At 38.2% G+C, this 26,040-nt stretch overlaps 1 protein-coding gene across 2 annotated transcripts in view; it reads left to right on the top strand.

Annotated features, from left to right (window-relative positions):
• TAFA2 (TAFA chemokine like family member 2) overlaps nt 1-26,040 on the top strand; it is a 444,638-nt gene that overhangs the window by 284,587 nt on the left and 134,011 nt on the right. For both annotated transcript variants that reach the window (XM_072742835.1, XM_072742836.1), the window contains exon 2: nt 14,748-14,854. In XM_072742835.1, coding sequence (XP_072598936.1) covers nt 14,749-14,854 — 106 coding nt within the window. In that variant the 5' untranslated portion in view covers nt 14,748. The remainder of the gene's footprint in view (nt 1-14,747; nt 14,855-26,040) is intronic.

Below are 26,040 nucleotides of genomic sequence, written 5' to 3'. Positions count from 1 at the left end.
AGACTTTGGGAAGAGTTAAAAAAGTAAGACTTACAAAGGGGCTGAAATCTTCTTGGAAAAGGAACAAACCAGAAAGCAATACATTACAGAGCTCACTGTGTAGACAGAAGCTTACAGAACACGGTGGTTGCTGCTTTGATTCTTAATCGGTTGAGTTCACAGCTGCTTAAGCTATTAGCTAAAAGCTGAGCATAGTACTTCGCTATATTAAAATCTGATAATGTTCCACTCTTCCCTCAAAAGGAGCTCCTTAAGATATATAAAGTTATGAACGAATATCAAACACAAAGAGTGTATATAAAATGGAGTTATAAAAATGCATGTGTCCCAGTGTCACCATCTCTTTTATCGTACATCATGAAGTTGATGTGCCTGGAGTTTATATATGTGGTTGTCCCAAAATCTTGGCTAAAGAATAATTCTTAGAACAAAGTGAACTCTTGATTAAACAAGCTTTTCTTGGACCTCTTTCTGTTGGTTTCTTTTCAGGACGTAAAGTGACTTGCCATTCAACACATAGTTGTTACTGTCTTTTTTCATGGTTTCTTTGCTTTTATAATTTTAATGATAAGGTGGAAATGTGTTACTACTGGTGCCTTTGTGGGGGGGGGGGGGATGGTTATATAAGGAGAGCCTTTCAGTTGACTTCCTTCCAGAAGGTTCTATGTTGAGGGGAAGGTCTGTGTTGTAATTTTTTTTTTTTTTAGTAAAAGGTGTATTTCTCTTCTGAATGTGAGAATATGTGTCCTTATTGGACCACAAACTTTATTCTAGCAAGAAATCCTTAAAGATTATTTTTTTCACTCTTCTCATTCTTTTACTCCTTTGCTAGCATAAAGGGGAAGGAGCTGAGGTGGAGTAGATTTTTTCTGGTGCCTCATTTCCCAAGAGAACAAGTACACTAGAGTAGAAGAAAAAAAAGTTGTTAAGTAGTCCCAGGACTAACAGAGTAGACAAAAAATTAGAGCTAATTTCATGGCCATAAATTATTTGCTTTAATAGCTAAGTTTTGTTAAGTAAGGAAAGAAAATATTTTATTATTAATACTGTTGTCGTCCTTAGATATGTGTACAGGGCTGTTTTTACCATGCATACTCACAAAATTAAATGGTAGGCTTGTGATTTAGCCACCTATGAGGGGAAGCTTTCTCTCTTATTCTATTTAGTGATACCCTACCCAACAATTATGAAGCGTAGCATCTCTGTCATTCAGGAGTGGATGCATTGTGAGTCGTCTACATACTGCCTGCTGCCCACAACTTGTTCCTAGACATTGTGTGACATGGGTATCAATGCTGTAAGATGGTGGGAGGAGGTGAATCCAAATTTTCCTGGTTGTTGATGCTTTTGCCGGAAATTTTTATAGGAGAAGAGATTGAATATGAAATGAAGCTTTGTGCTGTCTAGATTTCAGTGATCCAGCCCTCTTCTTTATAAACATTGTGAGTGCCCCACCATTTGGTGGTACACATGCATTTTATATTATATAAGCTAGGTTTATTTACAATTAAATGGCTTTATTACATTTTGAGTTTTAGCTCAGTTACACTCAATTTTGCTTATGGCTCATTGTTTGACATTGTATATTTCTTGTTACAGGTAGTTCAGTATGAAATCTTGCTTTGATCATACCATATAACTATACTGCCTTCTGTTTATTTTTAACTTGGGAAGAACATATTTAGATTCCAGAAGCAATAATCCATAATATAAAATAAAAATCAATAAACAATGGTATGGATAGGGCCACTAAATATGAAACAAATGCAGAGAAATAACATAGCTTAAGGTTAATATGGTCAGGTGCAAAGACATATGAAATATTTATTTATTTATTTATTTATTTATTTTTAAGATTTATTTATTTATTCATAAGAGACACAGAGAGAGAGAGAGAGGCAGAGACACAGGCAGAGGGAGAAGCAGGCTCCATGCAGGGAGCCCAATGTGGGACTCGATCCTGGATCCCCAGGATCAGGCCCTGGGCTGAAAGCAGTGCTAAACTGCTGTACTACCCGGGCTGCCTGACATATGAAATTTAAATTTGATGGATATACTATCCTCAAACCATCTAAAGCCACCAAAAAAAAAAAAAAAAAAGTAAATGCCTCAACAGGGCATGAAGAAAGGAAGGACATGTCTTTAGTACTGGCCTCTACATGCCTTGTGGTGCTGATCAGCCACACATGGAGGTCAGTCAACAGACTTTTTCTTATTTAATGGAGAGTTAATCACAGAAGAATTTTAAACAACACTCTATTATAGCAGGCATCTGTAGATTGCTTGAAGTGTGTCAGAATGTGTGCTTAATACTTTACATAAGTGAACTCATTTACCTTCCCAACAGTTCTTTGCAGCAGTTATTATTATTATCCACATATTATGGAAGAGGAAATGGAGGCTTTATGAAATTAAACAGCATATCTCTAACAGCTAGTATGAAACCAAATCTTGACATCCATGTCTGATTTCAAACCTCACGCTCTGGATTGCTGTACTATACTAAATATGCTACTTTTTTATCCATAGAAACAATCCAGAATCTTCAAAATTGCTAGGAGAACTGCAGCCAAATCAAAGAAATAGTTTTTAGTTATCTCTTCTTGGGTCTGTATGCAGAAAAGAGTAAAAAAAAAAAAAAAACTACTGAAGGTTTCATTATTTTAGTATATACCAACCTCAGAAAAAAATTTTTAAAGGGTGTTTTATTTTTTTAAAGATTTTATTCATTTATTCATGAGAGACACAGAGCGAGAGAGAGACAGAGAGAGAGAGGCAGAGACACAGGCAGAAGGAGAAGCAGGCTCCATGCAGGGAGCCCGATGTGGGACTTGATCCTAGGTCTTCAGGATCACAACCTGGGCCGAAGGCAGTGCTAAACCGCTGAGCCAACCGGGCTGCCCCCAACCTCAAAAATTTTAAGCTTGTTTTTTCTTTAGACAAGCATGTTTCCACTTAGAAGTCAGCATTAGTTTCTTGCTTAAAATAATACAGTTGAAAACTAGGGCAGAGTCAGCAGATTTGACAACTAATATTATAGGACATCCAGCTAAATGTGAATTTCAGATAATATTGATAAGGGATTAATTTCCAAAATATATACAGAACTACAGCCACTAGCAGGAAAAAAATTAAAAATGAATAGAGGATGGACTTTCTTCACAGAGTTGGAACAAATGATCCTAAGATTTGTATGAAACCAGAAACGACCCTGAATAGCCAGAGGGATGTTGAAAAAGAAAACCAAAGCTAGAGGCATCACAATACCTGACTGTACTACAAGCTGTGATCATCAGGACAGTATGGTACTGGCACAAAAACAGACACATAGATCATGGGAACAGAATAGAGAATCCAGAAATGGATCCTCAACTCTATGGGCAATAATCTTCGACAAAGCAGGAAAGACTATCCAATGGAAAAAAGACAGTCTCTTCAATAAATGGTGTTGGAAAAATCGGACAACCACATGCAGAAGACTGAGACTAGACCATTCTCTTACACCATACACAAAGGTAAACTCAAAATGGTTGAAAGACGTACATGTGAGATAGGGATCCTTCAAAAGCCTAGAGGAGAACACAGGCAGCAACTTTATGGAACTTGGCCGCGGCAACTTCTTGCAAGACATATCTATAAAGGCAAGGGAAAAAAAATGAATAATGAACTCTTGGGACTTGACCAAGATAAAAAGCTTCTGCATAGCAAAGGAAACAGTTAACGGAACTAAAAGACAACCTACAGAATGGGAGAAGATATTTGCAAATGACGTATGAGACAAAGGGTAGTATCCAAGATCTATAAAGAACTTAACAACCTCAACATGCAAAAAAGAAACCCCAAACAATCCAGTCAAGAAATGGGAAGATGACATGAACAGACATTTCTCCAAAGAAGACCTACACATGGTGAACAAGCACATGAAAAAATGTTCCACATCACTTGTCATTGGAGAAATACAAATCAAAACCACAATAAGACACCACTTTACACTGGTGAGAATGGCTAAAATTAATGACAGGAAACAACAATTGTTGGAGAGGATGCGGAGAAAGGGGGGCCCTTTTGCACTTTTGGTGGGAATGTGAACTGGTACAGCTGCTCTTGAAAACTGTGTGGAGGTTCTTCAAAGAGTTAAAGATAGAGCTACCCTCTGACCCAGCAATTGCACTACTGGGTATTTATCCCAAAGATACTGTTGTAGTGGAACGACAGGACACCTGCACCCCAGTGTTTGTAGCAGCAATGTCCACAATAGCTAAACTGTGGAAGGAACAATGATGTCCTTCAGTAGATGAATGGATAACGAAGATGCGGTTATCTATCTATCTATCTATCTATCTATCTATCTATCCATCCACACACACATGCACACATACACACATAATGGAATATTTCTCAGCCATCAGGAAGGATGAATATTTACTATTTACATAGGTGTGGATGGAGGGTATTATGCTGAGTGAAACAAGCCAATTGAAGAATTATGATTATCATATGGTTTCACTCACATGTGGAATATAAGAAATAGTGACAGGGACCATAAGGGAAGAGGGGGAAACTGAGTGGGGGAATAATTAGAATGGATAACAAACAATGAGAGACTCCTACTTCTGGGAAACAAACAAAGGGTTGCAGAAGGGGAGGTTGGTGGGAGGATAGAGTGGATGATGGGCCTTAAGGAGGGCACATGATGAGATGAGCACTCATCTCATGTTATGTGTTGGCAAATTTATTTTTTTATTAAAATTTTTTAAAAAGATTTTATTTAATTATTCATGAGAGACACACACAGAGAGAGAAGAGGCAGAGACACAGGCAGAGAGAAGCAGGCTCTATGCAGGGATCCCGACGTGGGATTCGATCCTAGGACCCCAGGATCACGCCCCGGGCCAAAGGCAGGCACCAAACTGCCGAGCCACCTGGGCTGCCCACAAATTAAATTTAAATACAATTTTTATTGTATAAAAATGGGTTATATGTTGGCAAATTAAATTTAAATACAATTTTTAAAAAATTAAAAAATAAAACTGCGTAGAGGATCTCAATACTTTTCCAAAGAAGACATGCAAATGGCCAACAGATATATGAAAGAGGGCCCAACATCATTAATCACCAGGGAAATGCAAATCAGGACCACAATGAGATATCACTTCTCATATGTTAGGATGGCTATTATAAATGCCAGTAACAACCACAAAAACAAAAGAAAATATGTGTTGGGCAGGATGTGGAGAAATTGGAACTCTTATACACTGTTGGTAGGAATGTAAACTAGTGCAACCAATACAAAAAACAGTATGGAAGTCCCTCAAAAAGTTAAAACTAGAACTACTAAAAGATTCAGCACTTCTAGGAATCTATCCAAAAGAATTGGAATTAGGATTGAAAGGGTTATCTGCACTCCCATTTCCTTACAGAATTATTCACAATAGCCACAATATGAAAACTACCCAAATAAAGTCTTAATATCTCTTTTTTAAAGATTTATTTATTTATTCATGAGAAAGAGAGAGAGAGAGAAAGAGAGGGGCAGACACACAGGCAGAGGGAGAAGCAGGCTCCATGCAGGGAGCCCGATGTTGGACTCAGTCCTGGGACTCCAGGATCACATCCTGGGTCGAAGGCTGGCGCTAAACCGCTGAGCCACCCAGGGATCCCCAAGAGTCTTAACCTCAATACACTGGTGTCTGTCTACCAATACACTGGACACTTAATTCTAAAAGTGTTAACTCACCTTTCATCAGACCATGCAGCGTGTATAAATGATAAAAGATGTACCATGTAAAGATTAGTCATTTTATTTATAACCTACAGTAAAGAGATACAACAGTATTTCCGTTCTCCAGTATCTTGGCATGTAGATGATTAAAAAAAAATTCCAGATAACCAAGAGCAAGCACTTCATTTTAGCCTTTTTCAGTGTACACCTGTCTAAAATGCACCATGTACTTTTGGGACCCATTACAGAGAGTGGAGCATTATTGTTCAACTACTGTCTCAATGAGAACTCAGCCAGTGGGCAGATCGGGATTCAAGACTCCTTTTCCACTTAGGTCTTGTCTTCAAATTATTCTTTCAGATTCTAATGTGTAATCTGGGGTTATTAATGCATGCAGAGCTTAGTTCAAAGAGTTATGAGGATTCAATGATACATTAAAGATATATTTTAAGCCAGCACATTTAAAACTGTAAAAATATATATAATAATAATTTCAGTTAGCACACTATGCTCTACTTATCTCTCGGGGCATTTGAGGAGTATTTGTCCTTGCACCTAATGATCCGAGAATGCTATGTATTTATAGATTTGGTATCTATTCTCTGTTATCCCCGTATCACTATTCATTTTGCAGAACCATCCGAAATCTCTGTTCATTAGCCCTGCCTCCTTTTTAAGCCTGTTGCTTAATATTCTCACTTTTTAATTCTGTAGGCTTAGGACAAATTCCTAAAAGTAGGTTTACTTCTCACCTATGATTAAAACATGTGAGCTCTTTTCTTTGTTGCTCAAAGACTTTTTTATTTCTCTCTCATTCCTAGCCAGGAGGCTATGCTTCAAATATTAATAAAATAATAGCTACAGTTCTGGTGTCTATTCTCTTTTGTGGTAGATGCTTTATATATATTGTTTTCATTTCTTAAAACAATCCTGCCAATTTGTAATAGTGTCATGCATTCCATTTGTGGGCATTGAGACTCAGAGTTGTTAATAGCTAAATGGATTTATCAAGCTTAGTTGTGTGGTAGAGGCAGTATCATACTCAGGCAGGCATTTCTGACTTCCAAGCCCATACTCTGAGAGAAGAACCTTAGAAGAAATAGTAATACCTCTGATTTATCTTATATCTTTTATTAAATTCAAACTTTCACATGATTTCTTGTTTATTATAATGATTTGCTGCTTTAGAAAATAGTGACATTCCCATTTTATAGATATAAAAGGAGAATAAGTGAGTCTTTTGTACTAACAGATACACAGCAGTACAGGTGTCTTTTTAGTGCTCTCATAAATCTCAGGTGATTTATTTATTTATTTTTTGCCTTATAGCATTTTTGTCTATGGTATTAGAGCTAGGAGTCTAATTATAATACATTTCTAATTCCTATCATTATAGTCTATAGGTGACAAAGTCATTTGGAAAAAAATAAGCACTTTGGCTATACACTGCTAGGCGTAAGGTATACGTGCTCCCTGGGTTTTTATACCCACCAAAATTGCAGTATTGTGGCAAAATGAATGGAAGTATAATATTTGGGTGAAAGGAGGAGGCAGTTATGGTTCTTAAATGAAGTCTGTATTTGCTGTCAGGCACAGGCAAGCCTTAGTAAGGAACCACTGGAGCTTTTTTTTTTTTTTTTTTTTGGCTAGATCTTCAGGGTTGGCTTAATTGGATAAAATCCCAAATGTAGATTCATCATGAAACAGTGATATATCCAATAAAATGAAAATTTTAAAGCAGTTGTTTTGGTTTTTTAAAAAAATTGAAGAACTAAGATTCCCAAATCTTTGTTTTGAAGTTACCTAAGGAAATAGAAGCTAATCATAGGACTGGCATATGAAAATGCAACTCTCTAAACTCGTGATCATAATTTAAAAGATGGAACGTCCAGATTCTAGTTGGTCAGCAGGAAGATCTTAATTTAAATGTACTTGGTGAGTGTGGCATAAGTACTGTACTGTATGAAAACAAAATAAGGGGGCACCTGGGTGGCTCAGTCAACTGATTAAGCGTCTGCCTTTGGCTCAGGTCAAGATCCCAGGATCCTGGGATGGAGCCTTGCATAGGGTTCCCTGTTCAGCAGGGAGTCTGCATCTCCCTCTCTCTTTCCCCCTCCCCCTGCTTGTGCATTCTCTGTCTCTCAAAAAAACAAATTTAAAAAAATAGTCTTTTAAAAAAGAAAAGGCAACAAAATAGGAAAAATGAAAATGTCTAGAATCAACTAACTCAGCTTCTGGATGATATATAACACATGGTGTAGGATTATTAGAAATATGTCATTGTCTCTTAAATGTGTTACTATTTAAAGTAACTAAATACTCTTAATAGGTAATAACATGTAACTCTTAAATGTGTTACATATATAAGAATGTGAAATACTTTAATCATTATCTAATCTCAATATGGATGTTACTATCTATCTCAAAGGTAGCTGCTGTTTCAGTAAATAACTTGGATATAATAGATAGTCATAGTATTTGTCATAAAATGCTAGTCAAGTATGACAATTTTTGGATAAAACCAACAATGTTGTGAAATTTGTGGCTCTGAATGTCATATTTTAGTAGGGTTTTTCGAATCATCAATCAGCAAATAAAAACTAATTTTGGAAGGTGCATTTGTTTTTGTATAAAATAAGGAAAATAAAAGTGATAATAATAAAAAATAATAACACTCTGGTAACAATATTATAATAGCAGCTTATACTTGGAGAACATAAAATTGTACAAAAACTTGAATCCTCATACTCTATGCTCATTTTGGCATCCTTCCCTTTTCTCTTCCTTCTCACACCTTCCCGCTGCTTGTGCACATCTCTCCAGCTACCACTCCATCTTCTCTTCTCCACATGTTTCTTGAGAGAGCAATCTGGTCTCTGTTTCCATTTCCTTGTCTCCCACTCAGTCTGCCTCTTACTTCATCTCCTCTCACTCCACTGATATGTACACCATTCTTGCCACTGGCATTCCTAACTGCTCTATATAATAGAAATTTAATTGTTTAACTTAGAACAGGTAATGAAAGTTCATTGAAAGGATTCATTTCTTTTGTTCTGATTAAAAAAAAATCAATACACTCCTTACTCCATTGAACATATATTGCTGTTCTATGATGTAGGTATTTTTTTTGTGCTGGAGTGGTGATTGATAGATAGGACTTGCCCTCATGGAAATTACATTTTAATGGGAAGAAGAAGAAAATAAACACTAAAAATATGTAAATAAGTGAATAACTTGAGATTGAAATGGGTGGAGCAAATTCTACAGGATACCGGGAGCAGGAGAGACTGTGTTTCTCCAGACTCTGGAGGGCAGGCTGGTCAGGGGGCACTCCGTGGAGGCAGCCATAAACAGAAGCTCAGCCATTAGTGTGAGGTGTAGAACAAGCTTGGCATGAGGGTGTTGGTTTGCACCCTCAGAAGTTCCCTGGGTGAGGTCTACAACTGGCTCCCATACATGAAGGGCAGGGAGAAACTGAAGAAAGAGGCAGGCCAGTCCACATTGGCAGGTGGCAGGGTTAACGAGCCAGGGAACTTCCGTATGAGGCTTGTCTTGGGTGGCTGCAAGCAGTAGATCTCTGCACGCACCTGCCAGACTCTTTAAAGTATATCGAGTCCTTAATGGTGTTCGGTCATGTATGCCATTCCAGATGGCCTCAACAACATCTTACACTCTATGTAAGACTATAAGACTATGTCCGTGAACGGCTCCCACCATATAAACGGTGGGCAGAATGTATATTCCAGGACAGGGGCCTCTCATTGCCTGGATCTAGATCGTGGGTCATTTATCAGTCATGTCCTCTCAATGACAACGCCCCCCCCCCCCAACAAAGGGACGTGGGAAGGCCAGTGGGGCTGCAGTGTAGGGAAGGAAGGGAACAGGAATGTGAAGTGAGGTCAGAGAGGTCCGGGGGCGGGGTGATGTTGAGCTTTCCTTCCAGTAAGAAATTTAGATCTTACTCTTGTTTCAATAGGTAAGTAAATTCTGGGATTTAAAGCAAGGAGTAGGGTGGAGAAATAAAATCTGATATAAATTTCATAACATCATTCTGGTCCCTGTGAGGAGAAAATTGTATTATCAGTTGTAACATTCTTCCTCAAAGGTAAATTCCTGTACTAGATTGGGCTGTTAAAGTCCATGCCAGCACTGGGTTGGTGTAAATATTAGATCAACATAGAGAAAAGTCCTAAAAAGACCTTTATGTATGTTGTCTTATGTGGCCTTTATTTCCACAGAAGTGTCTAGCACTCAAGGGTAGCCCAGGAGGTTGGATTTTAGGTCCCAGCTTTTATCTCCCTTGTATGTAAGGCTTCCACTCACCATCCCCTTCCCCTCCCATCTTCTCTTTAGATCAGCTAAACTTACTTTCTCTTTTTTTATGGGGAAATGAATGATTTTTTAGTATCATAATAGTTTTCCACTGCTTGGCTTATTTACAATTAAATGCACTTTTAACATTGGTGGGGAGGTGAAGGGTTTCACAGTCATTCAAAAGACTAAATCTCGGAGAATATAACGGAAATGTGTCACACGAAAGAAAGGAGTGGGAGAAAGTCTGAAGGTTTAATTGTCAGTCTTCTACTTTGACAACTTTTCAACATCCTTCACTGCCAAGATTACCATTGCTCCATGATCCTGTTTCCCTCCTGCTCCTTGCAAGCTGTGGCTGCTTGAGAAGCAATCTCAAAGTTTCGTCTGCTCTGTGTATTTATCCTTCAGTTTGCTGTTTCTTCTTCCCTCAGATTTTGCTGTTCAAGAAGTCACTTGTGTTTTGTCATGTTTCTTTTACAGATGAATGGGACAATTCTGAGAGCATGTATGGCCTTTGGCTGTGGTGGACATGTTTAAACTGGGGTCTGGGGGCACCTGGTGGCTCAGTGGTTGAGCATCTGCCTTTGGCCCAGGGCATGATCTTGGGGTCCTGGGATCAAGTCCCACATTGGGCTCCCTGAGAGGAGCCTGCTTCTCCCTCTGCCTGTGTCTCTGCCTCTTTCTGTGTATCTCATGAATAAATAAATAAAATAAAATAAAGAATAATAAACTGGGGTCTGGTCCTTACATACTGGATGAGAAGGGGATGCCCCTTCCTCTGTGCTCGCATAGAGGGTCAAGGAGAAATGGACCATTCAGCTTTCTCCCTTTTGATGCCCCTTTGCTGAAAGCCCTCCTTCAGTTCGCTCACACATTATTGTTACATGAAAATCAGTTAGAATAAAACACGTTCCAGATGGGATTCCTCCCTTTTTCTCCTTGTCTCCCCCATCCCACCTCTTTTTCACATTCTTCTTTCTGTTCATCTTTACTTACCTAATTGCCTCCTAAAGGAATGAAACACACCTGCTTCCTCCTCATGGTGACAGCTACACGATATATTTGGCTCTAAGGTACCACCAACATTCAGCAAATATTTTCCAGTTACTAAGCTGACCCTTGGATCAGGCCCTAGGTATTCACAAATGTACGGAGCACAGTCCCTCTTCAGGATTCTTAGATGACAGGGAGGGATGGAGATGAGTGCAGGCAAATTACAATAGTGTGGCAAGTGGCTGGTGTGCATAAGGAAGGGCGCTCCACCTGGTCCTGAACAAATCCTACAGACGGCCTTCTCACCTGCACCCTGACCAGTGACTAGAGGTTGGCATTAGTGAGAGTGGACCGGGGGATGGAGCGGATGGCTGATATGTTTCAGGTGACCTGGAAGGGAAATTTAGCTGCAGGACATTGAGGAAATATAGCACCTGCCTTCAGCTCAGGGTGTGATCCTGGGGACCTGGGATCAAGTCCTGCATCGGGCTCCCCTCAGGGAGCCTGCCTCTCCCTCTGCCTGTGTCTCTGCCCCTCTCGTGTCTCTCATGAATAAATAAATAAATAAATAAAATCCTTAACAACAAAATAAAGACTGTGAGTATGTGTGGAGAGGGAGATGGAGAGGAAAGGCTTAATCTCTAATAATATTAGAGATAGTACAAAAAATGCCTAACTTTGATTGTTTTTTTTTTAATCTTGCTGAGGGTTAAGGGTCTTCTGAACATAGAGGGGAGTCTTGTGAAGGTTTTGATCATATAAATGGTGTCTCATGATCCATAGTTACTTATTTCGCTACACTGGATCCCATCCAGTCAACAGTATTAGGCACTTACCGAGTACCTACTACTACAGATGTAGTCATGAAGAAGGGCAGACACAGACTTTGTCTCCAGTTCCAGAGGTTGACAATATCGGCAGTAAGAAGTCCAGCTAAGAGGCTTTCGGCCCGTGATATTGGTAGTCTGAACTGCAATATTGCAGTAGGGATGAAAATAAGTTATGTTTAAGAGATATTCAGGAGTAGTGCTGACTGAAGATGGTACTTGACTGGAGGGGATGGAGAGGGACGAGAGGGACAAGGCAGGGGTCTTTCCACATTTCCACATGTTGAACTGCATTCCCCTTCCTTTCTTAGTTTGACAGCCTGGTGACTTTGTGGGTGTTTCCATTTCCAGATGCCTAGTTATCAGTTTGACCTGCTGTCAGTTCTGTCATCCCATTTGGTGGGTGCACAGTGCTATGGAAGATACGGCAGGTCATTGACCTTGTAGCAGAGGCCATTTGCTACGGCAAAGCTATTATCAAGAATTATGCTAAGCAGCTCTTCTTGTCAGATGAGTTTTGCTAAACTGTTCATTCTGTTATAGGATATGCGGTACAGTAAGTTTGCAGGAACCGAATGTAGAGTGGGGGAGGCAGGATGGCTGCAAAAAATGTTCGGAAAAGTAGAATCTCAGACCCAAACTAGTAGTAAGCGTGCTGAGAGGAAACCAGGGATATGTGACGGATGATGTAAAATGGGTGTCTGACTTTCTGAGAATACAAAACCAGATGATTTCTCTCAAAGGCTTCCCGAGAACATTAGTATCCTGTTTTACTCTGTGGCAAAAGTTTTCTGGAAAATGCTGCATACTCAAATAGGCCTCTTGTTAGAAGAGGATCTGGTTACATTTGTGGAAGTCAGAGGTCTACAAACATATTTGTACCCCGTCTCCATGTTTTTCCACTAATATTTGTATTAACATGCTGTGGAATTGGTGCCTCGCAGAATGCCCCGAGGTAAATGCTGGGCTAACCTAGTAATGATTGTGGTAATGGTGAATGCTTATTCAGTGCTTATTATCTTCTGTGCGTAGTGTTAAATGCTTTACATGGACTGTCTCATTGAGTATTCAGATTGTCAGTGCTATCTGGTGTAGATATTTATTATTATCTTCATCTTAATGACAAAAGAAATACTCTAAGTTATGAAGTAATTTGTCCAAAGTAATAGACTCAGTAGGCAGGAAACTGGACTTTGACCAAACAATCTAATCTAAGAGGTCAAGCACTTACCCCTTTGTACATTATCTTGACATGTCATAAGATGAAGGTCCATGGAGGGCTTGGTGGATGCTGGTGTCACTGAAGCTCTTCAGTCACTCTATGAATGGGACTGACCTTTTGTGGCCCTCAGAGACCAAACGTAACATCCAAATGACTGGATTGTTCTCTAATCTCATAGTCATTGAGCCCATATACATGCCAGCCAATACAGCAGGCATTTTGCATGCATTACCCCATTTTATAGCAGAGGAGACTCAAGCAAGAGATCCAGGAAATCATACAATTAGAAGCCAGTGGAGCCTGGACTCAAATCCAGATAGTCAGACTCAGGAGTTAGTCATGCTCTTAATCATGCAACGATGTCTGCTCAACATCTGAATTGGTGCACACAGCTTCCTCAGGCCAAGGAATGTTTGCATATATCTATATTAAAATATATGATCATTTTCAAGCATTATCCATAGTAATGACTCCTTTTCAGAATCATACAAAATTATAGACATCATTGCTACCACTGAATCATGTTCTTAGAGATAGGATTTTTGGAAGATGTGAGGAAAAAGGTAATTTAGAGAATTCAAGAAGAAGAGGAATCAGATGAGGTCAGAAAGTGACCTTACGAACCTACCCAAAACTGTGGGTCAAACAAGAATGGAGTTCAGTATAGGATTGGAATCTGGGAAGGCAGAAATTGATGGACATATATTTTATATATGTCATAAATACAGATGAGTTGTATTTTATGTTAGTTTTGCTTACTCCTTAGCAAAGTGGTAGTTAATATAAGCAATTTAGAATAAGAGTAAAATTTCAAACCCAGAATTGCCTATTGTTAAACAAGATCTTAGGAAAATTTCCAAATTTCATCTTTGAAATGGGGATGGACATACGAATATCCCAAATTTCTTGTGAAGAACAATATAAATATTGCCACATAAAGTGCTAGAGAAACCAGGTGTGGAACTTTTATTATAGGTAGCTATTATTAGAACATCGCTTCGCTTTCCTGAGTTTTGTGAGTTCAACTTGAAGATGTTCACTTGGTATCTTTCATTGTGTTTTTCCATTTTTCTCCTTCTGATAAAGTACAAGGCAGTGGATTCCAACAATATTAAAACATCTGTGTGTCTGTAGTAGTAGCATTGTCAGAAGCAGTTGTCCCAGGTGACTTTTTTTTTTTAAGCACATTAGGAATAATAGACTTAAAATGAGTTTATTCTGGACAGGAATTCATTTAACACATTTTATCTAAACTGTTTATGCTGACCATTTGACTTGGCATTGAAGAAGGAATCTTTTAGGGAAAAAAGTAAGATAAGTCACTTATTTAAAGATTATTCAAACAACTGTGCTTTGGGTTTTGTGAATAAGTTAAATCTATATTTATATGGAGACAAATGGTAATGTTTCCCAGTTGATTTAGGCTATTGTTAAATGAATGAAGACTGAGGTAGGGCCTCTCTTATCCCTTGCATCCTATCAGGGTACTTTGTTTGGAATACTTTTATTTTTTCTCCTTAGAATTTATACAGTAAACAGCATTTCAAATACAATAAATGCAATTTTCATGTGTTCAGGTGTTAGGGAAGCTCTAAATGTAGCACAATTATACTGGAAAAGCAGTGATTTCATCTACTTAGCATTTTTATTTTTATATTTTTATTTGCAGGATGAGTAGGAGATACTTACAGAAAGCAACAAAAGGAAAGCTGCTAATAATAATATTTATTGTAACCTTGTGGGGGAAAGTTGTATCCAGTGCAAACCACCATAAAGGTAAGCTCTTCTGGTTTTTTTGTCCTCAGCTCTCTTTGGCAAGTGATTTCCTTTAACACAGACTATCATGTTCTTTCTTCACTGTTCTGTTAGTTTTACTAGGTACGGGTTCCCCTCTGACACTTCGCTTTAAATAAAGACCCAGAGAGTCATCCTTGAGATGGTGTTGATAGGGGAAGCATGATTGTTTCCAGGATTACTGCCATTTTTGCAAATAGTGTTCAGAGAATATGGAATAGTGACTCTGTCTTTCCCCGTCACTTCCATTTTTAAGATACCAGTGTTAAAATGTTTAGCTGACATATAATAAACATGAGTTTCAGATTGCAGTCATCCTGGTAAGGAAAGCATCTGTAATGATCTGTGTCTTCATAGTAAGTCTCTATGTAAACTTCCCCTCCATGCTGTTTGTAGATCCTGTGTCTCCATGCGGGAGCACCTCTTTGACCATTTTTTGGCCTCTATCCTTAATATGATATTCAGCTGGCTCAGTTCCGAACAGAGTGAGAAAATTTGTTTTATACATATGTGTTAAGGCTTGACAGTTCAGGCCCTTTCTGTTCTCTTTGCTGAGCCTAAGACCCAGTATAATGAATGACTACCTTTTCCAAATGAATTAAAATGGGGCTATTTCTGAACTGTTCCTTCCATAATCAAGTATTCATAATCTGGGATAGTCAATTTAGATTTTCTTGTGAACTAGGATTTTACAATTCAATTTTCAGTTCTCTGTAAAGTCTAGAGATGAGCAACTTTTACATTTTATTTTTGGTGGAAGAGGGAGTTAAGAGTGCCTTGAATTTTGTAACACTTAAATTAGTTACACATGTGCATTTAATTAGCATTACATGGAACATTAACACCAGGGAGAGGAAAGACGTGGTGTGAGGGAGTGATGCCTCTGAGGCAAAATCTTTTCCCCAGTGTTTAAAACCAAAAAGAGACATATTTCAAAATAAGAGAATTTTATGAAGAGGCCCTTCCTATTTCGTCATCCTGTTTTTCACCCCCCAGTGTGTGTGTGTGTGACTATGTATACGTAAAATGTTAATTATATCATAGGTCTACTTTAGAATTTTCTTCCTTTCTTTAATACAACATATTGACTCACAAATCCTCTTTGATATTTGTTGTTAGTGTAAAATTAAAAAGATAAAGATGAGGACATTATCTTCCATGCCTCCAAATTGGCAACAATGGGCCAAATCTAAGGACAAAGTAGTGTCCTCACCTTTTAATAAGACTTGCAATGCTTGGGCTTAACAAAAGAAGACACACTGTCCCTTCTGTGCTGGGTGGTCACCCCAGTGCCCTTTCTTAGACCATACAAGAAGAGAGAAGTGGGGAGATTTATAGAAGTGGATGCCATTCTAGTGAAGCAAGGATTCATGGTAAAGATGCTTTCTCAGCTCCAAAGCCAAGTGATATGACCCATGCAAAATGCCCCCTTTTGTTTTAAACTATTTTACCTTTAAAATAATAAGTATAATGTAGGTTAAGTCACATCCATAAAATGACTATATGGTTCATACTCACCACCCAATTTAGAGATGTAACATTCCTAACACTCTGGAATCTGGCTATTTCTGCCACTCGGATTTCATTCATTTGCCACTTTCCCCAGACGATCACTCATCTTAAATTTTGTGGTGATGATTGTTTTGCATTTATTTCTAATTTCACCATGTATTTATATACCTCCAAAAGGTACATTCGTTAATTTTGACAGCTACTGAATTTTCACGATAGTTTTATACTGTGCCTTTTTGTAATTTGTGACTTTGCTCAACAACTGTTTGTGGCATTCGTTATGGTTGATGGCATATAGCCAGTTTCTTCATTTTTACTGTTACTCCACATTTTATCGTATAAAGTCACCACAATTAATATATTTCTATTCTTGTACATGAACAGTTGGTATTGTGTGTTCTTGCCATTATGAACAACGCTTCTGTAAAAATTCCTGTACTTCTCCCCTGGTGCATGTCTGCAAGAGTTTTTTGAGAGCCCATTCCAAGGAGCAAAACTCCTGGGTCTCTGGGCCTGTGTATCTTCAGCCTTTCCAGATAATACCAAATGGCTTTCCAAGATGATAGTACTAATAAAGTAGCTCAAGGTATTTTCTTAGTGTCTTTATAATCTTGCTGTAGGTGTTGATATCTCTCCTCTTGCTGTGTGGGTCTTCTCTCTTTTCTTGATTGGTCTCCCCAGAATTGGGCCATTTTATTAGTTCTCTAGGAATCAACTTTTGCCATTGCAGATCCTCCCCCTTGTGTCTCTTCTCGTATGTCATTACTTTTTGCTCTTATCTTTATGATTCCTTCAACTGTGTTTATTTTTATTTGTATAACAAGCACTTAAACTCAGTGTATGCCAGGTATTTGTGGGGAAGTGAAACTTCCCTGGATTTCTCAGTGCTCCCCAAAGCCCTAGCCTCCTGAGACTTTTCACACCTATGGTTATTTGTGTAGTTAATTGCTTTGATTGAAAAGAATAATAAAACTCCTCTTATCTCCTCAAGTGAGGTAAATGCTTACAGCTTGGATTAGGTCCCTAGGTTAAGCTCTCAAGGTGCCAGACGTTGGGGCGCTACCTCTCTAGGTGTGAAACTCTGATCCGAAACACCTGGGGTTTATTTGGCCCTTGGAAAAATGTATTTACATTCTGCCTAGGATCCTTTCCAACCCATCTCAAAGCAGCAAAAGATTTTTTTTTCTTTAAGGATGGGAGGGGATGACTGTCTCTCCTGTATATAAATGGGAAAAAAAAAAACCACATTCATTATTCACCTGTAGAATATTCAGCTATTTATGTCAGACATTTGACCCTGCTTTCATCATAAGTAAGGCTTAGGGCAAAGCAGGCTGATTTACTTATTTATTTTGAGATAATCATAAGAAATCTGATTCAGAGCACCTTGTATAAGCCTTCAAGATAAAAGTAATAAAGATGAATATTAAAAACTCAACAGCACTATTCTAAGAGCTTCACAGATACATAACAGCTCATTTCATCTTCATTACAATCTCTAAAGTATGTACTTTTGTTAAACCCCTTTTACAGATCAGAAACTATAGCAAGGAAAGGTTAAATAATTTGTCCTTGATTGGCTAGTTAGGAAGTAGGAGGCAGGATTCAAATTTAGGCAGTCTTGTTCCATATAAACATGATATATAGCTGGTCGAATTTCTGTTTATACTGTCTGTGGTTTAGTTGACTTCCTGAATCTATGGGTTGATGTCTTTCAGTAACTTTGCAAAAATTTCACACATTATCAAATATTTCTTCTACTCCATTGTCTCTCCTGAACTACAGCTCTGGTTATGTGGATGTCAGCATTTTCACAGGGTCCTCTGTGTGTTTCATCCTTTGTATTTTCCACCTTTAAGTCTCTCAGTGAATTCTGGAATATTTATTCACATATTCTTACCACACTAGGTGTTCTCTTCAGCGTAATCTGCCCTTTCATCCGTATATTGAGTTTTAATTTTATCTATTATATGCTATTCACAATTACTATTTTGGTGAATTGGCTTTTGATATTGATCAATTTTTGCTCTCATTTATGCTTGTATTTCTTCTTTTTATACATTTTATATGTATTATGTTTTGTATATGTTATATATGACTTTATATAAGATTACATATAATATAAAAGTTATATTAATATAACTTATATTATATGTATTTTGTATAATATACACAATATATAATAAATATAAAACATACAATACACATAATATATACAATATAATATAATATATTTGTTTTAAATATTATTATATACATCACATTAAAATTATGTACATATTAATATGTACATGTCCCATGCATTATATATATGTTTTACATTTGAGTTGATGGTTCTATTTTTTGAGGTTTTTGTGTTTTCTTCCTGCTGAGTCTCAATCATGATATGTTTCTTAAAGTTTTGTGATTTAAAAAAAAAACTTGTGATATTTGTGAGAGTTTTTAAGGCCTATACTTAGGATGCATTCTTTCAGATGAGTTGCATATTACCATATGTCTTAGGTAAGGTTCTTCAAAAGCAGAGCCAAGTCAGGAATTCTTGTTGATGTGATTATTTGAACGAGTGCTCTCAGGAGGGTAGAGTGAGGGCAGCAGGATAGATCAGGAAATAGAAGTTTAGCACGAATAGAGTCTCAGCTGGAGAATAGCCTGGTCAGATCCTGTGGAGAGGCTCTGGAACATGAATTGCTTCATAGAGTTGGCCTCTCCTTGAGATAAGATAGACAACCTCTTCTGTCCTTGTGTCCACTACTCACTGGCTGTTGATCTGTTCCCCATGGCAGAGAATAGCCTTCCTGGGGAAGTGGCTCCTCTTTTGCAGAGAGTAAGCCTCCAAAAAAAGGAAGAGCCGTGAACTGTAATCTGCTAACATTCACAGAAAATGGAGGAAAGGTGCATAGCTGATAAAAAAAGAATCTTGGTAATGTACCAACATTTATATTCTACTACTGTCCATTTCTCATAGCCCTCAGATCCACTTCCTGCTTATAGAAGCTCACTTCATCCAGGCAAAGCTTATCAAATTGGTTATCGTTGGTTGCAATTTCCAAGAAAATGTACTTGAGGAAGAATGGTGCCCTCCTCTGACTTGAAAGTGCAGTTGGTACCAAGGCCATTATTGATACTCGTGATCTGCGCACTCCCTTAGCCATTTTATATTTCCCTTCCCTTCAGCCAGGACTTAAGCTCATCTGAGAGGCTTGCCTGGTATTACCCAGAACTCATACCTGAGGATCCTGAGCCCTGGATTATCATCTTCTTAATGCTATGGTTGTACTTAGAAATTTATAGTTATAACTGGGCATGTGGATGCCAAAAAATGACCCAGTGAATCTAACATACTCTTCTCTGCACTCCTCCCTCCCATACACAGCAGCTGCTCTCTTTCTCATGGTTATCAGAGTCATTTACCACATCAATAATAATTCTTTTCTTTCTTGCTGGTCTTTGGGGTTCATCAGGCAGCAGCTCTAGCTTTATGTTTAGCAGGACTCTTACTGTTTCCTCTGGTAAAAGCATCCCCTTTCTGGGAACCAGTACCTCTAGACTCAGAGTCTCTTGGTAGTTTTCATAGGAATATTAAGATTGGGTAACTCTGATGGAAAATTTGTTTTACTCAATAATTTTCAAGTACCTGCAAGGGTACTTACTTAAGGGCTGAGAATATAGCAGTACATAAAAAAGTAAAAAAAATCTTTGTCTTTATGGAGTTTTTGTCCTAGAGGTAGGAGAACAGACAATAAAAAGAAAAATAAAATAGTTTTATCGTATAAATGCTATGAAAAAAGACAAAAGAGAAAGGTATAAAAAGTGTTCAGGAGGGATTGTAATTTTAAAAAAGGCCTTTGGGTAAGACCTAAAGTTTCCAATGGAGCCAGCCACAGAAATATCGAGGGGAAAGATGTTTTAGGCAAAGCAGCAATCAGTATGAATGCTTTCAAGTAGGAGCATGCCTGGAGACAGTGAGGTTTAGCAAGAAGGATGATATTCATAGAGTATGTAAGAAAGACAGTGGTAGGAGATTAGGTCATTACAGAACAGGTAAATGTAGAAGATGAAAGACCGAAATAAATAACATTCTAAAATATCGGTGCCGTAACATTGTGCTCTCAAGAGCCACCAAATGGAGAACTGTGTTGCTCTGTTATCTGAACGTGATGTAGAAACACTAGAAATCCAGAGCATTTGGATTTGAAAAATGAGATCCCTAAGAATCAGAAAATGTCACCAGCTTAATAAAATATTCTGAGCTTTGGGAACTAAAAGTCTCTCACACACAGATAAATAAGTTTATTGCTGAGACTGCCACGGAGATTCAGTCTGGAATTCTCATGATTGTACTGAGCTGGGCATTTTGGGAGGGGGTAGTGATTAACTTAGAGCATTGTGACAGTCACAAAGCATAAGCAGTATTTCCCCCTTGGAAGCAATTACATTAGGTCCAGCTTCAGATATTAGGGATCAGAGAGGAAACATTTCAGTTTAGGACTCCAAGTTCCTAACAGAAAAATATAGTCATTAATCTTAGAAGGCTAATATGTTTTCTTGCCTTTTCTTCCCCTACCCATCATGTCCAAACTAAATTGAAAGAAAATGAGTCATCACTGGATATGTGGGTTGGTAAAGAATCTGTATTGAATGTAAAAGAAATAGAGGTGAGTTATATACAAAAAAGTAAAAATTCATTAGCTAAGATTGAGTGCATATTACCCTCATTGGCATACAAAGTATTTACTAATCTGATTTGGGACTTTTAATTACATGGAATTTTTTCAAAGTAAAAAAGAATTCAGATAATTTTTTAGTTCAAAGCCTGGATGAGAGTATGTATGTATGTATGTATGTATGTATGTATTTGGTAGCTCTTTGTCTGTTGGTTTATTTGATACTTTATAAATTTATCTAACCAACTACCCCATAAACAAAATCTATATTGTAGGTCTGTTAATCTGTATTGAGATTGCTAATCTCTTTTGAGGGCTGAGTTTTAGATCAAGTTTTGAAGATCCAGTACAGCCCAGGGAATATAGCCCATGTATTTTAATAGTGTTCTATGATGACAGATAGTAGGTACACTTGTGGTGAGTCCAACATAAAGTATAAACTTACCAAATCTCTGTGTTGTATCCCTGAAATTAATGTAACCTTGTGTTTCAAATATATGTCAATAAAAATAAAAGTGAAGAAACAAACATGCTGGTGTGCTATGAAGCTTAAAGTATAGTCAGGGAAAAAATAATCTGATAATCAAATATTTAGAATGGTATGAATGTAAAATATTTTCTTTTTCAGGATAAGAGTATCTAAACTGTACAATAGCGGGAATATGATTCAGGAAGTGTTTTAGCGGGAATGTGATCAGGGAAGTCTTTTCTGGAGAAGAGATACTTGAGCTGAGTTTTGAATAGGGAGTGGGAATTATTATTATTTAAAAATATTTTGTTTATTCATGAGAGACAGAGAGAGAGAGGCAGACACAGGCAGAGGGAGAAGCAGGCTCCATGCAGGGAGTCTGATGTGGGACTCGATCTGGGAACCCCGGGATCATGCCCTGAGCCAAAGGCAGATGCCCAACTGCTGAGCTACCCAGACTTCCTAGGAATGGGAATTAAGTAGGCAGAGCATAGGGCATCCAGGCAGGAGGAGCATCAGGTGTAAGGTGCTGAGACATGAAGGACCAGAATGCTCTGGAGCTAGAAGATTGCTGCGTCTGTAGGGGCAAAAAACAAGGAAGTTGGTGGTGCTCATACGGCTTGAAGAGGGGCTAGGGTAGCTCATATTCAGAATGCTAGTTTACTTACAGTTGAAATTGATCCAATTTAGCTATATTGTATTTACTAGATTCTCTTGGGCTGGTTTGCTCCTGATTATGATGTACACCAGAGTTGAAGAACCCAGATTTATAATTCAACATCGATTCATGATAAAAACTCTCAAAAAAGTGGGTTTAGGGGGAAATACCTCGACTAATAAAGGTCATATGAAAAACCTTCAGCTAACATCATACTCAATGGTGAAAAACTGAGAGATTTTCCCCTAAGATCAAGAAAAAGACAAGGATTTCCACTCTCACCACGTTCACTCAACACAGTACTGGAAGTCCTAGTCATAGCAATCGGAGAAGAAAAGTAAATAATGGGTACTCAAGTAAGAAAGTGGCTAAGCTGTCACTTTTTGCTGGTGACGTTATATTATATGCAGAAAACCACCAAAGATGGCACCAAAAAAGTACTAGAATAAATAAATTCAGTAAAATTGAAGGATACAAAATTAATACCCAGTAATTGGTAGAGTTTCTACATACTAACAATGAAGTGGCAGGAAGAGAAATTAAGAAAACATTTCCATCTACAATGCACCAAAAAAGAATAAAAGACCTAGGAAAAAATTTGACAAAGGAGATGAAAGACCTGTACTCTGAAAACTATAAAGCATTCATATAATTCATGTTTTTTAAGGATGTTGTTTGTGAAAACAACTGGATTAATGTTCCCAGGGAAAGAAAATGGCCAGAACATAAACTAACCTTATTTTGGACTTGTAACAACACACTTAATTATTTTATTTAATTTTCAGAGTAATATATGTTTGAGGAATTTTGATAATAAAGAGAAATATCAAGATGACAAATAGGATCACCCATAAGTCTTCCACACAGTAATTACTAGATGGCATTTGGGTGTATTTTCATGTGGTTTAATTTATGAACATATTAAAATGTCTGAAAGCATGATGTTGATTCATTTACATATTCACACATTTATTGACATGGACTTAGGTGTGTGAGAGACCAAGCTGCCCTGAGCTGGTGTTTCTGTTTTAAACCATGCAGATTAGAGGTGTTGTTTTCCTGGAGTTTACCCTTCTATATCCTAATTTTTTTCTTCTCTCTTTAATTTTAAGATACCTCATGCTTACAGAATAGTGCATAGAACATATATGTACATGTGAAAGAATAATTATAAAGCAAACAACTGGGCAACTACCAACAAGGATAAGAAATAGAATGTCAGCCCCTTACGACTCCTCATGCCTCACCCTGATTACAACCCCTCCTCCCACAGACATACTGTACTCTTCCTGACTTTCTACCCCTAAACAATAGAATGTAATTTTACGTACGTTTTTAATTTTGTAAAAATGGAATCCTGTTATGGGCATTTTTTTTAGTGTGATTTGCTGCTTCCCCTGAAGATTTTCTCTAGAGATTCATCTATGCTGTGAAATAGGATTCGACTATATGAGTATATTGTGATGTGTTTATTTCTTTTACTATTGACAGACATTTGAATCTTTCAAGTTGTTGGTTGTTTTTGACAATGCTGCTGTAGACATAATTGTACATGCACTTTCGTTTACATATACAAAATTTCCTCAGGATATATTTCTAAGATTTATGAGTCATATGATAACTACTTATTTATTTAAAGATTTTATTTTATTTTTTATTTATTCATGAGAGACACAGAGAGAGGCAGAGACATAGGCAGTTGGAGAAGCAGGCTTCATACAGGGAGCCTGATGTGGGACTTGATCCCAGAACCCTGGGATCATGCCCTGAGCCGAAGGCAGACGCTCAACCACTGAGCCACCCAGGCATCCCAATAACTACATATTTATTTATTTATTTTTCCAGACCCGATAACTACGTATTTAAATTTATTTTTCCCACTTTCAAAAAATTATTTATTTATTTATTTATTTGAGAGAGTGAGAGAGCATGAGCGTGGGCCAGTGGGGAGGGAAAACAGTCTCCCCACTGAGCAGGGATTTCCAATGTGGGACTTGATCCCAGGACTCCAGGATCATGACCATAGCCAAAGGCAGATGCTTAGTGGACTGAGCCACCTAGGCACCCCTATATTTTTTCCCACTTTGAATAGTTAACAGTAAAGGATGTGTATTTACTTATATATCTAAAAACTATTCATAAACACAACCGGGGCATAAGAAAACATAATGTCTTTGGCAAATTACTTTGGCAAATTACTTATCTCTAGTGTTAGATTTCTTTGGGACATTTTCATTTGTTAGCACTAATATAAAATTTTTGTGCAATAAATATTTACATTTAATATTTAATAATTCATTGAGTTCATAAATTTGGTAAATATTGATTTCTTTAATAATTAACACAAATGAGAATTTCTGAGGTCAAAAAGAATGAAACAGGTTTGTATCCTTCAACCCTTGCTCGGGAATGAGGAAATCATACTAAGGTGATTTACCATAGGGAATTGGTTGTGTAAGTGTTGCCAAAGGAGAAGGAAACAAGGCATGATGGTAGGACTACCCAGACATTGGTAACCACAGAAAGCCATTCCTCCCCCTCCCCCCAGAGGTGAGAGGGCAAAAAGAAGCAGTGTTACCCGGTGCTCCTGAATGTATTTGCTGTTGAGGTCCCTGAAGCCCTGCTGCTGCTACAGGAATCCCTTTCATTGCCACTGAGCAGGAAGCCTGCACCAATGCCCTCATGGTATTGCAGGGCCTGGGGGGCTAAACGCTGCCATTGCTGCTCTTGGCTAGTGCTGCGGCAGCCCACAGCCATCTACTTCGTCCTCCCTCAGTACTTCTGAAGCCAGAAGCAGGAAAAAAAAAAAGTTGATTCTTTTTTTTTTTCTTTTAAGATTTTATTTATTTATTCATGAGACATACACACACACACACACACGGAGGCCAAGACATAGGCTGAGGGAGAAGCAGGCTCCATGCAGGAAGCCCCGTGTGGGACTTGATCTCGGGACTCGGGGATCAAGTTCTGAGCCAAAGGCAGATGCTCAACCACTGAGCCACCCAGGCATCCTGAAATAGATTGTTCTTACTGCCTTCAGTCTCCCTTTCTTATGAGAGCCTTCGTCCTAGAAACACACTCCAAGATGGAATTCAGTGCTATAAGAATTTTGTTGGGGGAAACACTTTTGAAGTATAAAGGGGGCAGGAGCAGGAGTAGATGGAGGTGAGCCTTCAGACCATGAGGAAGGTCTGACCCCTGTGAAAGAAGAGAAAGAAGGAAGGAAGGAAGTCTGGGTAGGAAGAACCTCAAGCTTGATCTCAGTTTTGAAAACACCTTGGGCAGGCCAATTTGGAATCCATGGGCAGGGGTTACCCTTTGGAGAGAGTCCCATGATGGGCTGTAGTAATCCTGTCATGCTCAGTCATTGACTGGTAGCAGCTCAGGGAATGTGTGCCCTTGGTGGGAGCCTCTAATGGATCTATAGGTGGGGCAGATGGAGGTTATAGGTCAACTGTGTTCTTTGCAGTGGGTTCTTTTGAAGGAGATCTAACATACATCTTATGGCTGTCATACTTTGATGAGCAAAGTCTAAGCCACAGGGCAATCTGAGAAATCTAGTATCTTAAGCTTCTAGCCCCCTTGAGTACAGAGAAAGTGAAGACAGAAAAATGTTGGAGAAGGGGCGCCTAGTTGGCTCCGTTGGTTAAGCTTCTGCCCTCAGCTCAGGTTATGATCCCGGGATCCTGGAATGGAGCCCCACATTGGGCTCCCTTCTCAGCGGGATGTCTGCTTCTCCCTCTTCCTTTGCCCCCCCTCTTTCTTTAATAAATAAATAAAATATTAAAAATGAGATGAGAATGACAAATATCTACCACAAGAATATTTATACAGGAATTTATATTATACAGGAATATTTCAATGA

Source organism: Vulpes vulpes, chromosome 16 (assembly GCF_048418805.1).
Source record: "Vulpes vulpes isolate BD-2025 chromosome 16, VulVul3, whole genome shotgun sequence".
Taxonomy (NCBI): Eukaryota; Metazoa; Chordata; class Mammalia; order Carnivora; family Canidae; genus Vulpes; species Vulpes vulpes.
The sequence above is the reverse complement of the archived record's forward strand: the minus strand, read 5'-3'. Positions and strand labels throughout refer to the sequence as shown.